Genomic DNA, 17,635 nt, shown 5'->3' with positions numbered 1-17,635 from the left:
CCACACAAAAAAATTAAAAAATTGCTAAAAATCATTGAAAACTTATCGACAAAACCTTCGGGAGCTTCAAACACAAATTTAATAAACAAAAAGCTACTAGAACTTAAAATTTTGTATGATACTCAGGAGGAAATTGCCAAACAACAATCTAGAAACAACACAATTGCCTTGGGGAAAAGGATACTAAATTTTTTCACTTAACCACTCTAAAAAGAAGAAAGAGAAATCATATTGATTGCGTTCAAGATAAAAAATGATAAGGTAGTCACTTCTAGAATCGAAATAGAGGATGTGTTACTTCCCTGATTTGTTTTCGGATTCATCTTCGAATACTGATGAGGAGATTTTTTTTCTCACATCCAACTATGCATATTCATGGAAGAGAATAAGGCTTTAACTGATATCCCATCTCCAGAAAAAAATATGGGAGGTGGTTAAAAAACTCAAATCTAATAAAGCGCCAGTTCCAGGTGGATTCCTGGTGAGCATTTTTAAACATAACTGGGACATTATAGGTCCATAGTTGGTAGAAGTAATACAATATTTTTTCAAAACCAAACAGAGATCTAAATAAATCCTGCTTGTTTTTATTCCGAAAACTAAGAATCCCAAATCACCAGCAGACTTCAGACCAATTAGTCTATGTAATACCCCTTACAAAGTAATTGTAAAAGAATGGCTAACAGATTAAAAAAAACCTAGGAAACAATAATATCACCTTTACAATCTGTTTTTCTTTCATCAAGGCATATTTTGGCAACATTATTGTTTCTCGTGAAGTTGTGCATTCTATGAAGAAAAGTAAAAAGAAAACTGGAAATACAGGCCTTAAAATTGATACATCTAAAGCTTTCGACAAGGTTAGATAAATTTTTTTGATTCAGACTCTAAAAGCTTTCATATTTTCTGAAAAGTGGCGTGAGTTAATTTTTCAATGTATTTCTTCTTCCACCGTTGCAACACTTCTCAATAGCAACCCTTGTAAAGAATTCAAACCTTCAAGGGGGAATAGATAAAGGGATCCTTTATCCCCTTATCTTTTCATTCTTCGTATGGAAACTTCCTCATGCTTACTATGTCAACTAGAAATAGTTAAAAAAATCCAAGGAGTTAAACTGACACCTAAAATCAACACCAATCTCACATTTGTTCTTTGCTGATGATCTTCTTTTATTTACAAAGGCTGACTTAGGAAGTTGTAAAAATATTTTAGATGCTATCAATATGTTCAATATTTCTTCTAGGAAAGTTATTAACTTCTCAAAATATGGAAATATTAAAGTCCACAATAAACGTAAAGGTATCATCTCTAGACTTTGAAAATAAAAAAAAAATCAACAAAAAAGACACACATGCGGGAGTTCCCCTGTTTATAACTGAAAGCTTTTGGTAACATTATAGTATAATGGAACAAAAGATCAAAAGTTGGTTAGGAATTTTTTATCTCAGCCTAGTAAAATAGTGTTGAACAAATCTATCTTATCAAGCATGGCCATATTTAGTATGGGTTGTTTTGTTCCGCCTAAAAAAATTTAATAGAGAATAAATGACATTCATAGAGACTTCTGGTGGGGAAAACACACTAACTCTAAAGGAATCTACATCAAATCTTTTGAATTTCTGTGTAGACCAGTGAATCAGGGAGGATCAGGTTTCAAAGAAGCTAATAAAGTTAACCAATCTATGATTAGAAGAATACCTTGGAGGTTATTAAGTCATCTTGATGACCTATGGGCACAAATTTTAAAAGGTAAATATTTTTAAAAAACGGGAGCCCTCCATTCAAAGAAGAAATCAAAAGCTTCTTGGATATGGAATTGAACACATCAAAAAGTACAGTATTTGTGAAGTGGGTGATGGCACTTCCATAAACATTTGAGAGGTAGATGGTTACCAAGCGTGGAGAAGATTCTAGCAAAATTTGTTCCTAGAGGAAACTCAAACATAACACTTGTATCACAGTTAATTGACAGTGACACTAGAAGGTGGAATATTGACTTGCAAAATTCTGTTTTTGAAAACTCATTGGTTAAGAAAATTTTGAATATTAGACTCTACTTAACTAAGAATGGAAAACTGGAGGGGAAAAAATCAGATGGACCTTGACTAGAAATGGAGAATTTTCAGTGAAATCTCTGTATGCTAAACTTCAAAACCAATATGGTTTAGTTTCTACCAAAACTAAAAGGTTATGGAAAGGTTTATGGAGTATGGAAATATCCCAGAAGATCAAATTATTCATCTAGAAATGTCTACAAGATACATTGCCTACAAAACAGAAGCTGGGATCAGTAATGGAAGTCGACAAGAAATGTGTGTTTTCTCAGCAGGCTGAAGAGTCAACTTGTTCTTTGATTGTGTCTATGCAAGAACAATATGGAACTTACCTCTTATGCCTTCACAGGGAGTATATTCTAAATCAAACTCAGTTAATAATTATTTCCTAGATATACAATGAATGGATGAAATGGTATTTGGATACAATCTCAATGGACTTAGCTTCCACTAAATGTTGGTTTATCTGGAAAGAAGGGTGTCTTAGAATCTTTGAGAACAGAAACAGGATCCCAGAGCAATTAGCATTAGATATGACAAAACATTAAGATTATTGGCATCCAAGAATCCTGAACATCGTAGAACACTAATGCAAAAACAAATTATAGCCTAAGATTTATTAGACATTTCCATCTGTCAATCCTTATAAACCTAATTGTGATGTATCCTGGATATCTGCTAAGACTGATGCTGGTTTTGGCTTCATCATGCGCAACTGGATAGGTACATTCAAAGGGTCAGGAATGGGAAGTTACAGGATTTCCTCAGCTGAAGAAGCAGAAGTTGTAGCCTTTCTACAGACGACAAGTTGGACCCAAGGTAGTCAATATCGGTTGTATCGGTCGATATTATAGGTTTCTATCATGTATCGGAAAAAACTATACGATATCTAATATCGGTGATACAATGATTGAACGATAAAAACGCTTGTATCGGCCGGTACAAACCGATATATCGGGTACACTGGTACACTGATAATATCGGCAAGGGTAATTTGGTAGAATAAATTATATATAGATGAAAATTTGTAAACATAACTTGAAAAAACGGGGGTCTAACAACCACACCTAATAATTCGTTTAGGCAATTTGTATGGAGTAACTCCAATATACTTCCAAGAGAATTAACTAGACAGTCAGAGTCAATCAAGGAAAATACATCCAAGAGTTATATCTATGTTTCTCAATGTAACCGACAAATCAAACAGGTAGAAATCCGCGAGCCTGATTATTATGAGAAACAACTTGAACGGTCCCAAAGACCAATGTTCAAGTGTCAATCGATTTATATCAACAACCAAAGGTTGGATTATCTAATTGATTGAACTACGCACAACCTGTGATATTTCAATCATATAGAAAATATAATGCGGAAAAGAAATAACACAAATACCAGAAATTTTTTTAACGAGGAAACCACATATGCAGAAAAACCCTGGGACCTAGTCCAGATTTGAACACCAGACTGTATTAAGCCGCTACAGACTCTAGCCTAATATAAATTAACTTCGGACTGGAATGTAGTTGAGCCCTAACCAATCTCACACTGATTAAGGTACAGTCGTGTTCCTTACGCCTCTGAATCCCAGCATGACTCTACGCACCTGATTCCCTTAGCTGATCTCACCCACAACCAAGAGTTGCTACGACCCAAAGTCGAAGACTTGATAAACAAATATGTCTCACATAGAAAAGTTTGAATAGATAAATCTGTCTCCCACATAAATACCTATGAGTTTTTTGTTCCGTCTTTTGATAAATCAAGGTGAACATGAACCAATTGATATACCAGACTTATATTCCCGAAGAACAGCCTGGTAATATCAATCACCTCATATTGATCTTAACCGTATGGAAGCGGAACAAGATATTGTGGAATTACAAACGATGAGACGAAGATGTTTATGACTACTTTTTATCTTACCTACCGGAGATTGAATCTCGAGCAAATCTTAGAAAAGATAGTACTCAATACGATAGAACAAAGTAAGATGAGAACACGTAACTACAGAGAAAATAGTTGGTCCTGGATTCAGAATCCCAATGAAGTCTTTAAGTCGTTAACCTATAATGGTTTTAGAAAAACCTAGTTTAAAGGAGAATCGACTCTAGTCACAACTAGTATCACACAAGAGGTGTGGGGATTAGGTTTCCTAGTTGATAGAGTTTTCCCTTATATGCGAACGGGTACGCATACTGTCGTACACAACCAAACTCAATTGAATTCCAGGACTTGAACTGTTAGGCCGGTACGCATGTGGGTATGCATACTAAAGTTCACGGACTTCAACTATCAAACCAGTACACATACGGGTATGCATACTATGGTTCCCAAACTTTGAATAACTTGCAACAGTTAGCATCAAGTACGCATACCGTGCTATATCTAATCAATGGTTAATCGTTCTAAACTCCCATTTCAATTATTGAAACATTCTTAAAAGACGGGAATAACTGTCTCACACAAACTATTAGCTTCAAAGCAATTTTCAAGTGATCGAGTGATCAATACGAAACATTCCGAGTCTACATCAAATGATTGTCTCACACGAATCATATAAGATCTTACCAGGAGATTTTCACATGATCATATTTTGACTTTCGTCAAAAATAAAGATGAACTTGGTTAAAGTGAAAGCTTACCAACACATATTTCGAGAAATATGTAAGCGAGTTAAACTCAGCTCGAAATATCAAATGTGTATAAAGTAAAGTCTATATAGCTATACGACTTTTGTCTCAATAGGAGATATAATAGAATTAGACTTCTAAGTGATGGTTGAGTTCAAGTCTCCACATACCTTTTGTTGATGAAGTTCCACAAGCTCCTTTTAGTAGTTTTTCTTCTTCAATCGATGAATGCCATGAAGACTAAAGCTCAACTATACATTCTATCCTAATCCGAGACATGGCTATAAGTAGACTAGAAATCAAGACTTACAGTTTTGACAACTAAACTTGAGAAACAAGCTTGAGATAGAAACGCTTGCGAGTTCGACCGAGCAGTGCTCTAACATAACCCTTTGTCCTAATCATATCCTCTAAGAAATTTCCAAGTATTTCATTTTTCTTAATGATAGTGGAATGTGATTGAATTTATACTGTGAAGTCTTTGATCTTGAGAATTAATGCATCATATGGCACCGACTTTTTAGGTTGAAATATTTATAAATATTTAAAATTATTGGTCTTAATGATGTATCACCGATAAAAACCGATATAATCTTTTGTATAAGTGTACCGGACCCTGCCAATACGATACTGATACACGATATTAACTACTATGGTTGGACCATCACAAACAATCTGCAAAATCTGGTCAAACAAAGGGCGGGAAGGAGGCAATCAAGCAACCTTTTATGTACTTACAAGGCAAGGAAACAAAAATCCAGTGGCAATGTGTAGCAACTCTAGAGGAACTTAAGATGATGGAAAAAAACTAGTATCTTTTGCGGGTTTTCAATTTGTGGACAAAAGAGCAATCAAAGTAGTTGATCTCTTGGCAAGAAAAGGAAGAAATGAAGTTTAAATGCTTTCTTGGTTTCATGATGCACCTATGTTTTTAATTCAACAATATCTTTTGACATTATCAAAGCTTATGATATCTGTAATACGAATTCCGACTTTGTATCCTTAACAATAGAGGTTAATCATATAGATTCATCCATCGGACGGACGGATCAATCCGAGTCAGTTCCAAATGAGTCTAAATCTGCAGATTAGCTTTCTCTGCAAGTGGTATATTTCCTTATTTTCAAAAAAAATAGTGCAACCTACAACTTTTAAGGATTTCCACCTAGCTGTATTATTAATTTTCTGTATTAATTTTCTAAACCAAGATAGAGCTGGCCTCACCAGCTTTGTCACCGAAAGGTATCATTTTCTGTTTAACTAGTAATGTTTTCACCCGTTTTCTGTTTAAATTTACCAAAATAAGGGGGTGGCACTGGAATTAAGAAGTTAAGATTAATGAACAGGTCTTTACATGCCAAATGGATATGGAGATATGGTAATGAGCAAAAAGCATTATGGAGAAAAATTGTGAGACTTAAATTTGGTGGTAATGAGAATTCTTTTCTCCCAAACACTACTAATAAATCAGTTGGGAAAAGTTTGTGGACTGGCATTCTGAAGAGTAGGAGTCATGTGGAGCAAAATTCAACATTACAGGTGTACAGTGGTGATAGAGTTCTGTTTTGGAAGGACATTTGGCTGACTGATCAGTCTTTACAAGCTATATTCCCAAATTTATTCAGTTTGAGCAGATTGCAAGATGCTACTATTCAGGAGTTGTTAGATGACAATGCAGGAAATAACTGGAATTTTGGATTTTGCAGGAATTTAAGGGAAGCTGAGATAGAAGACATAGCTCATCTGTTGAATTTGCTAGTAACTTTTAATATAGGTGAAGGTCAGGATCACAGGGTTTGGCAGAATGGTACAAAACAGTTCCTAGAGGCAGAGTGTTATAAGTCTTTGGAGGAGGATGGTTTGTTAGTTTTTCCTTATAAGAGTGTGTGGAATCCAAAAATATCACAGAAGGTGATTTTCTTTGTATGGTGTCTCTGTTACAATGATGCACCAACAATGGATTGTGTGAGGAACACATATAATGTGAATGGTTGTCTGTTATGCAAGAAAAGTGTTGAATCAAACCAACACTTGTTTTTGCATTGTGACATAACTAGGGAGATGTGGTTTTATTTCTTAAGTCACTACAATCTTCAATGGGTGTTCCAAGGCAGTGTAAGAGATACTCTATGGGAATGGAGAAGAAAGAAAGGGAAGAATGTAAGTTTAAAAATCAAGATTTGGGACATAATTTCTTTTGCTGTTTGGTGGGATGTTTTGCTTGAAAGAAATTCAAGAACTTTTAATGGCAGATGCACTTCAGTAGAAAATTTAAAAGATAGAGTAAAAACATTGATTTACTATTGGTGCGTGGGCACTCAAATTTTTGAAGGCATCACCTTGGATATGGTTCTTCAGAATTGGGAGGCAGTGGTTCATTAAGCCTATCGCCTATGTAATTTTTTGGTTTTTGAGTTCTTGTATTTTGCTTCACCAATACCATTACTTCCTTAATAATGTATTGGTTTTTTAATAAAATTTTCCCTTCTTGAGTCAAAAATAAAATAAAATAAATATACAATAAATTAGTAAAGTTATGCATATATATTTTCCAAATTTCATTAAATTAAATATGTAAATAAAATTAAGTTAGACTGTGAGAAAATAGTACAAAAGCACAGTTAAAGATAGCAACTAATAAAAGTCAAATCAAACATTCAGATTTTAACTAACAGCAGTTAATACAAAGATAATATACCAAATTTATCTATTTTACCAAATATCTTTATGTTTTTTTATATAAATCACTTCGCTAACAATAGATTTAGAGATACTCAAAATAACATTTTTCTGACTTAGTTCTAAGCAAATCAAACTAGCTTATAGAAATGCATAGCCAAATGATTTCAAAGAGCTTATTAGGTTTGCTTCTTAGGACTTGCTGTCTGTTGTCGTTTCTCTTGTCTGTAACAGCAGCAAAATCAGCCTCTACAAAAGTCAGGGTGTTCGACGTCAGAAAATATGGAGCAGTTGCTGATGGCAAGAGAGATGACACCAAGGTAAAAATGACTCCAAAAAACACTATTAATATTCCCACAAACATATACGATATACGGATTTTTTTTTATTTTTTTTTTCTTCCATTCTAAGAACCCAGAGAAATGTTGATTTCCCTGGACATTGGAATCTGCAGGTTTTCCAACAAGCTTGGAAAGAGGCATGTCAATGGAGAGGAAAAGCTAGGATATATATACCAAAGGGAAGATACATGGTGGTGGGACCATGGCATTTGTTGGTCCATGCAAAGGTTATATGATGGTTCAAGTTCAAGGATCATTGATAGCACCGTATGGTCTATCAAAAAATAACGAGGATAGCTGGATTAGATTTCAATATATAAACGGTCTCAGAATCTTTGGTGGTGGCACATTTGATGGTCAAGGAGCCTCAGCTTCGAAGTACAGGAAATGCACCCATAATTGCAGAAATCTCCCCGTTGTATGTATCTTTTGCTTTATTTTGATTCATTAAGCTTGGAATTTATGCCTCCTAAATCAGATTTGGTAAAACGACCTACAAACGTCTCCCAACGGCGAACTTATAAAGGAAATGAATGGTTGTGTTGAGATTATTAGTCCCACATTGTATGGGCAATTAAGATCCTGCAGTTTATAATCTTTTAGGACCTCTCCATTCATTGCCAATTGGTTTTGAGTTGGATGCCCCGTATTCTAACATGGTATCAGAGCAGGCTATTTGCGACGAGTCATTTGACCGCGCCTTTACTCCGCGTCACCCGATTTATTGTCCACGTGTTAGACCCAACGAGGCTACACGTGAGGGGGCGTGTTGAGATTATTAGTCCCACATTGTCTGGGCAATCCAAGATCCTGCGATTTATAATTCTTAGGGCCTCTCCACTCATAGCCAATTGATTTTGAGTCGGATGCCCGTATTCTAACATGGTATCAGAGCAGGCTATTTGTGTCGAGTCAGTTGACCGCACCTTTACTCCGCGTCACCCGATTTATTGTCCACGTGTTAGACCCAACGAGGCTACACGTGAGGGGGCGTGTTCAGATTATTAGTCCCACATTGTATGGGCAATTAAGATCCTGCGGTTTATAATCTCTTAGGACCTCTCCACTCATTGTCAATTGGTTTTGATTTGGATGCCCGTATTCTAACAGGTTGAAACACGCCATGTTGCTATTAGTAAAAGAAGTGGCGTGTTTTGTATCAATTCTGAATCGTGGTGAATAAATCACATTTTCTTCTATTGTTCAGACGGCCTTCCCCTGAGATATCTCTCGGCCAAATCTTGTGTTTGGAAACTACAGTTTATAATGGTTCTCACTTTTTGGTGATGAGAATTTTTGTTTATAATCTCTTTTGTCTATTTGTTAAAAAAATCATAGCTTGACGTCTTGTTTTTGCAGTCAATCAGATTTGACTTTGTGACGAATGGATTAGTTCAGCGAATACGTTCCATCAACAGCAAAGCCTTTCACATAAACGTATTTGGTTGCAAGAAACTGAAGTTCAAATTTCTTGACATCACTGCACCAGACGACAGCCCCAATACCGATGGGATTCATATGGGACATTCAAATGAAGTTACTGTTTATGATTCCCATATAAGCACAGGCGATTATTGCATTTCGATAGGCCCTGGCAGTTTCGATACTTATATTTCTAAGATTGTCTGTGGACCTGGACATGGTATAAGTGTTGGCAGTCTCGGCAAATACCCCAACGAAGAAGATGTTGTGGGTTTAATTGTAAGGAATTCTACGTTAAAAGGTACTGATAATGGCTTAAGGATCAAAACTTGGGCTCCTCCTCCTCCTAGCATTGCCAGGAACTTTACTTTTGAACATATATTCATGGATAATGTCCATAATCCGATCATCATTGATCAAGATTATTGCCCATCGGGGTCTTGCGGTAACCGGGTACGTATTTATGCCTTCTTTCTTCATAGAACTAATCAGTAAAGATATTGTTAATATGTACTAACAAAATAAATTTCCCTTTTCCCAACAGTCTCCTTCGCAAGTTCATATTCGTGATTTAACTTTTAAAGACATATGGGGTACATCAGGAACAAAACTAGCCGTGGATCTCTCTTGTAGCAGTCGAGTACCATGTCGGAATTTTAAGCTCCATAATATCCATCTATCGTACAAAGGTAACAGTCGAGTTTCAACATCTTCATGTTCAAATGTCGAGGGAACTTCTTATGGCCACCAGATCCCACCTTCTTGCATTGCTTAAGTATTTTTTTTTTCTCTTGGAAAGACGAGTATAGATGTCATAGATAAGCAGTTGTTGAACTAAAACTGTAGAACTTGGGATTGGTATTCCATAGACTAGGTCACTAGAGACTAGTGACTGATCATTTATAAGTTGTACTCTGTGTCAAGTATTTTCCATATTGAATAACATCTTCCCACCCACTAAGCTACATTATTTTGCTCATCATTGTGTATAGCCTGCCTACACAACAGTAATTGCATTTTAGAAAAACATATGGTATTTATCCTTCGTCTAGCAGAAAACAAATTCAGTGCACGGTAAGGGTTACAAAACAAGCACAATAAAGCTTTCAGTGACTTGGTTTTGTCCAAATATTTGCAGAAATATTAATTACCTCGAAAGAAAAGGAACATGTCATTGTTTTGAAGTTGGATGGCCAGAGATGCTAACATGTGTTTCATACATTACATAACCAACAGAACCCTAAAACTCAGACTTCAACCCATGGTTTTAAACACCTGAATTTGGCACACAAATAGCATAACATGGTAGTTTTATAGTCATGCAAGATCAACTGCAGTTGCATACAATAAGCACATGGTTGTCACCGTCTTTTAGTAACCTGTATCAATGCCAGCCTTTAGCTTCTTAGTTGGCACAGTTATAGGATCTAAACGCAAAACCTCTGTTTACCTGAATTAACAACATTGAAGGACACTGATCAAAACAAATAAATTAGACATATTGAATTCAATTATTGACAACCTATTTAATACAACCAAGATGAACATATATGTAATAGATTAATGACCCAAGCTCCTTACCCACAGAAAATATGAACACCTGTTGCATGTTTGTTAATATGCACAATTTACAAAGAAATATATTGAATGAATCATTTGTAAATCATAGAAAAATATGTCAAAAAGTCTAGAAGTGATGATCCATGGTCTGCCAATAACAAAAAGCGAAGGAAAAGGAGAAAACGCATACCCTAGATCACTTAATAGAGGCATCACACGATATTTGGCATGCGAGATATTCTTTCAATTTCCTTAATAATAAGCTCCTTTTCCTCTTCAAACTGTTCGTCTTCGTTGCCTAATATGGAGGAAAAAGTGAACTGATAAAGATATTGAAAAGGATCCTAAAAGGGAAAAATAACAGGAAATAATACCATTGAAAATTAAAGCTGGCAGTCAATTACTAGATATGTTTGAACATGACACCGACTTTCTTTCACCATTTGAATCTACAACATATATAGTAGTACCTTTACCAACGGAAAGATTATGAAGCAGTGCTAGCAATCTTTCATGGTTTTTTGCCAAAATTACAATAATATCGCGTGGCTTGTTGGGGTTAGCAACAAAGACCTGAAAAACAAAACACAGCAAGTAAAATAAAAATGAGGAGTCAACCAATCACTATTAGGTAATAGTGATACGACATTTTTGGAGCTCAAAAACCACGCGCACAAAACCACCTCTAAACTGATAGAGCAACTGCTACGGAGTCATTTGACCCCCAAATGCACCATTATCATCACAATTGCAATGTGATACACCAAGAACAATAAACGGAACCTCGGCAGTCTCTTGCAATTGCACTGCACCATTCACTTCACTGGACTGCTAGTGTGCTAGTGCAAGGAAATTCCCATTTCACAGCGGTTTTGCACTTCAACCACTCTAGAGTTCTTCCTCATAGGAGGGTTATGGACGCCAAGAATAGGTGAACATTATTTATCTGTCCTTGGACAATGAGGAGCGGTTACAAATCCATGGCAGTGTACTAATTTTAATCCTTAGGCAGTTACAAGGATCCATTTTGTTGTCCTCCTTTGTCCACTGATCAAAACGTTGACCAGTGATTATCAGAATGCTGGGTTAATCTAATCGAATTTAGTGTTGCCTTTTGGCTTTGTAATTGTCAATGTACTGGAAAGCAATTTAGCTTATACTTGCAACTTAAGTTTTCATATGATTATACTATCTATTTTGACCAAAAATTTTACCGAAAGTAAAAAATGTTCCAGCCGAATACAAGAGATGCAGAGAAAAGCGAAAAAAAAGCACCTTAAAGATGTGGAAAGCAGAGAGCTGGATGTTTTTGCTTGAGTCCTGCAGAATTTTACAACTTCAATAAGTCCACATACAAAATTAATTTTTCCAATATCAAAGAGCTGGAACTTTACGAAATTTACTAGATGAATAACCGAAACTTCATATTACCCTCAGCAGTGTCATCATAACTTTCAAATAGCGAACTTCTAAGATGTAACGTTTCATTATATGGGAATTTGGAGGCTCCAAAAGGAATTCTGAGAGAAGCTGAGAGGCAACACAACAGTAATTAACTCTTCTAGTCTTCTTATAAACTAAATTAAAGTACAGTAGAATTAAAGAAATCAGAGTCTCAACTAACCTTCAAAGATTGTCGTCTTGTTACATAATTTGGGGATGTCAAGAGTTTTTCATATAGCTCGAAGAACTGAAAGTTATTTCCATACCAAATGAGACACAGAAATGAAAGCATCATAACGCGGAGTATTGAGATCAAGATAAGAGTCTTTTGACGGATTTGTTATAACATAATTACACTTTGTTTTGGACCAGCACTGATTCGTTTGGAATAACAATAAGCATAGAAAAGAATATCACTAACCTCTTCGTAATGTGCAGTCAAATATTCAGAGACAGCAGTTTCATGTTTAGTTAGCAATTCCTGCCAGTGGTTGTTTATCAACATCAACTCCAGAGAATAGAAAGCACAAGGCCGTCATCTTTTTATTGGAACGTGAACAAGATATAAATTCTGTAAATAGCAGTATAGACCTTAAAGGTAGCAAAAGCATCAGATGCAACATCAAAGTTAGGCAGCTCCACGTACTTGAAGAACAACTCAAAGCTTGTTGATTCCAATATATATCTGAAAGATCACTACAAGAATCTAAGAAAATGAAAATTCAAGGATTGTTTGTCAATTAAGAATACTCCATGGAAGAGAACGATCTCGAAAATAATACAGACCAACACCCACAATATTAAACAGATCTGTGAACACAAATAGAATCTTAAAGCATGAGCGGAATTCTGTACTGACCACGAAACAACTAATCAACCAATATTGTTTTTTTTCTTCTTCCAACATTCTCAGTTTTGATCTTCTATTCACAACATACATGTCCAATCTTTTACTATGAGTAACTTAAACAGTTCCGTTTCTTCTTATTGAGCCTTTGATGCAACTATTTGCAAGACATACTATATACTCTTCATATATTTATTTCAGAGGAACAAAAGGGGATAAGACAGAAGCAGCCTAAATTTCAGGGGCCTGATGTGTTAGTTCATGAGCAAAATAATATCTCTTACTTTGAGTTTTTCAACACAATTCCAACTGTTATGTATGCTACAATAAAACTGATTCAAATAAAGGTCGCAGCAGTATCAAGAAATGCAGAAATTGAAAGGCATAACTTCTTACTTTGCAAGAGTTGGGAATTTGATACACTCCCGCAGCATACTCCCACAATTCAAAGCTATGTCTTTGTTGTCGTAGCTGTTTTGAGAACACCACAATAAGTGTAAGGACGTCACTCAAGAAATATAAATTCTTCAGAAATTACAGTAAGTGTGGGGGTATCTTGCAGTAAAATAAGGCGATAAGTGCAATTCGTGAACAATCTTGTCCAGTTCTTTGAATTCAGGGGAAATAGACTAGTTATATACTATAATCAGTATAGTTCCAGGGACAGCCAAATATCTATCTTTGGATAGGTATTCCTCAACAAAACCAGATGGTCGCATAAATCCTCACCCTGAATACCAACTGCAATAAGCTTTGTTTGACTAATTTACATATAATTAATGTATTGAAATAGGAACTCACCAAACCACAAGGAAATCTAGTAGCTCCAAATGATTCTCAATATATTCCACACAGCAATAACTAGATCCAACCATTTGCCTAAGCAAAATGCACCAGCAATGCGCTAAATCTTTTCTTGCCTAAAATAAACATAATCATGTAAGTTAAAAACACTAGATACAGGAAACATGTGACTAAGAACAGTTTTGTTTCTTACTTCCCAACCCAATATAGATAATTTGTGAATGAAAAGGCCAAGAACATCCTCTTTACAAATCTCAACCGCTATTTGTGACACGTTATCTGGATTTGGTTCAACCTCCCCATCTCCAGCAAGAGCTTGTTTCACAGCAACAACATTCTTCTCAACTTCTTCTAAGGCCTGTTTTTGAAGAAAACATATAAAGATCAGCATCGTCGTCAAAGAGAATGCAAACCACACTAATCACAGCTTAGAACAACGGCACTTCCTTGTACTCTCCCTCCTAGAAGCACTTGATATTTTAATACACAAGTTAACCAACAGTGTCTGATTATCAAACACTCACACTTGAACGGATGAATTATGATAAATTGGCACAACAATATCTATTTAAGAAATGTTTGGCCAAATTAGAGGAGGCCCTATTCCGGTGACTAAAAAAGGTGATTCCTTTTAGTCACAAAGCAGTGTATCCTAAACCAGAAATAAGTACAAAATCTCTCCGATCTCTAGCTCCCACCAATGGAAGCAGTTTTTTTTTTTTTTTTGATGAATGCTGACTATTATATTGTTAAGCTGACAACATTATAGGGGATGATCGGGATACAGCTCGAGTCCATTCGATACAGAATTAAAAATTTAACATGACTTTGCCTAACTTCAGAAGAGAAAGGTGGAACACCTGACACTCTAGTTTCCTTTAACTAATATATCTACTAAGTCTATAAAAGGTCTTAGTGTTGGGTAAATTACTAATAATGTAACTGAGAAGAAGATACTTAGCTCAAACCGATGTTGCTGGAGATGCACAGAAAATGTAGAGGCACGTATACGATACGCTGTCCTAAAGGCAATATCGCCTGCCACTCCTCTGAGATGCTATAGCAGTTGGCGAGTCACCTCCAGGATACAACTACAGTTAGTACCCCTCAATGTAGCATACAATGAGGGTACCCTTAGAGCTTGGCAGAACTTAAAACAGTAGAAGAGATGTTTACAGAAAAACAGAGGGAGAGTAGAAGAGATGTTTCTCTGTGGTGTGTGTTTTCTGAGCTTACAACTACTCTCTTATATAGTGTTTGTGTAGTTACAAACAAGAAAGAAAACCCATGCTTATGACAGAAATACTGGTAATGTTGGGTTAAAGATAGTGCAAGAAAAGTTGTTTTGTCAGGCATGGAGCAGTGTGTTGCTGCCAAGCCAAATACGTAGACAAGGGATCCAGGACAAAACACGTACAGACAGAGAAGCCAAGACAAGCACGTTCAGACAAAGAAGTCAAGACAAGCACGTTCAGACAAAGAAGTCAGGACAAAACACGTACAGACAAAGAAAAGATTCTTCTACTTGTGTGGAAAACACGTACCAAAAATTTCAGCAAAAAGATAGGATCTAATGAACCCACACCCGACCCGACGGACGGCGGCGTGCGTGCTTCTATGCGAAGCACCGCGCGTACGGGAAAGGCAACCTTGCCCTAGTCTAGGCCTTCCCTCCAAGCACAAAAGTCTAATGACCCAAGGGCCATGCCCTTATAGCCAATTTTATGGTATTTAAGTCTAAAACTCTTTAGATTTTAGTCAATGTGGGACTATTATTTTATCTATTCAAATGAAAAAACAATTAAAGGGCAAAACATAGTCCATGGAAAAATTGGTATTTTTAAAGCGTTTTTTCTAACACTTGGAACATACTTAAGCAGAAGGTTGACAAGAAGAAAGGTTTTAGGCCCTCCACTTGATGGCAGATTTAGAGAGAGTGCCAAAACAAGCTGCAACTAGTTCATGTGCTTCGAAACTCAAAAAGCTCAACACGTACACAGAATCTTTGCCCTAATTACCTATCCGAAAATGAACACATTCAACACACATACATTTCTTTGTCACTTATTCATAACAAACATTTTCTTGTAAACACGCTAGGAAACACCAATAAATGTAAAGATTTATATGATCAATGTCGAAAATTGATAATCAAATTGGACCCCCAAAATAAGATCAAATCATGATTAACATAGACAATGGGAACAAATAAATCTAATTTTGAGCTGAGAAATTGAAATAAAAATCTGACCTTTTCAAGGGCTTTAACTTCAACAACAGTTTTGGTGTCCAGAGCGACGAGACTATCTTTGATTGCTTTGACAAGCTCTGTTGGAGTTTTAGGTCTTGAAGGTTTGAAGAAAAAAGACATGACTTAGGTACTAGATCACTGATGCTTCTCCTCTTTCTTTTCTCTTAGATTTAATTTCGTCTTTCTCTTGATACAGACAGAGAAGTAGGTCGTTGATTCATTTTTGGCCATTTCGATGATCATTGTATCTGGACCGTTAGTTGTGAATAAGATTAATCCACTGTTTTTCAATTAAGGGGACACATTTATTACTCGGAGTCTCGGATTGAATTTGGATTCTCACTTTATTTTTCTTGGGAGTTGTATATTCGATAACCCCCTAGTAATTTATCCTCGCATTTTTAGTGGCCACTCAAAAGGATTTAGGGGCCAACAATAAAACAAAAAAGGTCACCCAAAGGAAATATGTAGTCAGTCCTTATCTCGCGTAATTCGTAATGGCGAAATTACCCTTATATATTCGGAGGATATGATAACATTGTTATCCTCCGATTGCAATCGGAAGCCAAAATATTAGCCAGACTTCCGATTGTAGTCGGTGCAGTATTAGAATGATTTTTGTTTCATTTTTTCCATCTCTTTTTCATTTTTGAGTTGTTAGAGTTATAGAGAAGAAGGTGAAGGAAAAAAGGGAAAACCCATTTTATCACTACAAAAATGGATGGATATGAAGAAGAAGGTGAGAATCATGGCGAAGAACAAAATGTTGAGAGTTCACGACCGTTTAGAGAAGACGATTTGGGGTATATGTTGAATGATCCAAACTTTTGTGGAGAGGAAAACCTAGACGACCCTTCCAACGGATCTAATTTTTGAAAATATGGCCGTTGAGGTTTCTGAAAATATGGCCGTTGAGGTTTCGTATCAATGATGCACTACAATCGGTTGCTAACGATACACGTATTCTCTCCGAATAAAACATTCGGTGGCAAACTTAAATTTTTATCTACCGATTAAGTTGGTATTTCTAAACACGACTATATTATTCGGAGGATAATGTTTTTTGTAAAGTCCCGAATGTACGATGGCCCAAAAATCAGAATTTGGGAAAAACTGATACTTTTCAAATTTTGAACTTGAAATAATCGGAAGTTAACTTAGTTACCAAAACTTCCGAATATGGGCTGTCTAACTTTCTATATTGGCCCTTGGAACCACCTAGAGCCATGGCATGGTTTGTTTTGAACTTGTAATATTCGGAGGATAATGTTTTTTTGTAAAGTCCCGAATGTACGATGCCCAAAAATCAGAATTTGGGAAAAACTGATACTTTTCAAATTTTGAACTTGAAATAATCGGAAGTTAACTTAGTTACCAAAACTTCCGAATATGGGCTGTCTAACCTTCTATATTGGCCCTTGGAACCACCTAGAGCCATGCATGGTTTGATTTGAACTTGTAATATTCGGAGGATAATGTTTTTTGTAAAGTCCCGAATGTACGATGGCCCAAAAATCAGAATTTGGGAAAAAAACTGATACTTTTCAAATTTTGAACTTGAAATAATCGGAAGTTAACTTAGTTACCAAAACTTCCGAATATG

The 17,635-nt window shown here is 36.0% G+C and overlaps 1 protein-coding gene across 1 annotated transcript; it reads right to left on the bottom strand.

The window, feature by feature from the left end:
• Nucleotides 1-10,170: 10,170 nt before the first annotated feature.
• Nucleotides 10,171-16,250, bottom strand: LOC113319128 (calcium-binding protein 39). The gene is made up of 12 exons (XM_026567406.1): nucleotides 16,033-16,250; nucleotides 13,975-14,139; nucleotides 13,779-13,897; nucleotides 13,374-13,448; nucleotides 12,722-12,815; nucleotides 12,552-12,611; nucleotides 12,312-12,377; nucleotides 12,119-12,217; nucleotides 11,963-12,007; nucleotides 11,158-11,260; nucleotides 10,878-10,985; nucleotides 10,171-10,577 (listed from the first exon to the last, which is right to left on the bottom strand). Exons 1-11 carry the CDS (start codon nucleotides 16,150-16,152, stop codon nucleotides 10,900-10,902), a joined length of 1,032 nt encoding a protein of 343 aa, XP_026423191.1. The 5' UTR covers nucleotides 16,153-16,250; the 3' UTR covers nucleotides 10,171-10,577; nucleotides 10,878-10,899.
• Between the last annotated feature and the right edge of the window lie 1,385 nt (nucleotides 16,251-17,635).

Source organism: Papaver somniferum, chromosome 10, assembly GCF_003573695.1.
Source record: "Papaver somniferum cultivar HN1 chromosome 10, ASM357369v1, whole genome shotgun sequence".
NCBI classification, from domain to species: domain Eukaryota; kingdom Viridiplantae; phylum Streptophyta; class Magnoliopsida; order Ranunculales; family Papaveraceae; genus Papaver; species Papaver somniferum.
This window is presented reverse-complemented; position numbering and strand designations above follow the sequence as displayed.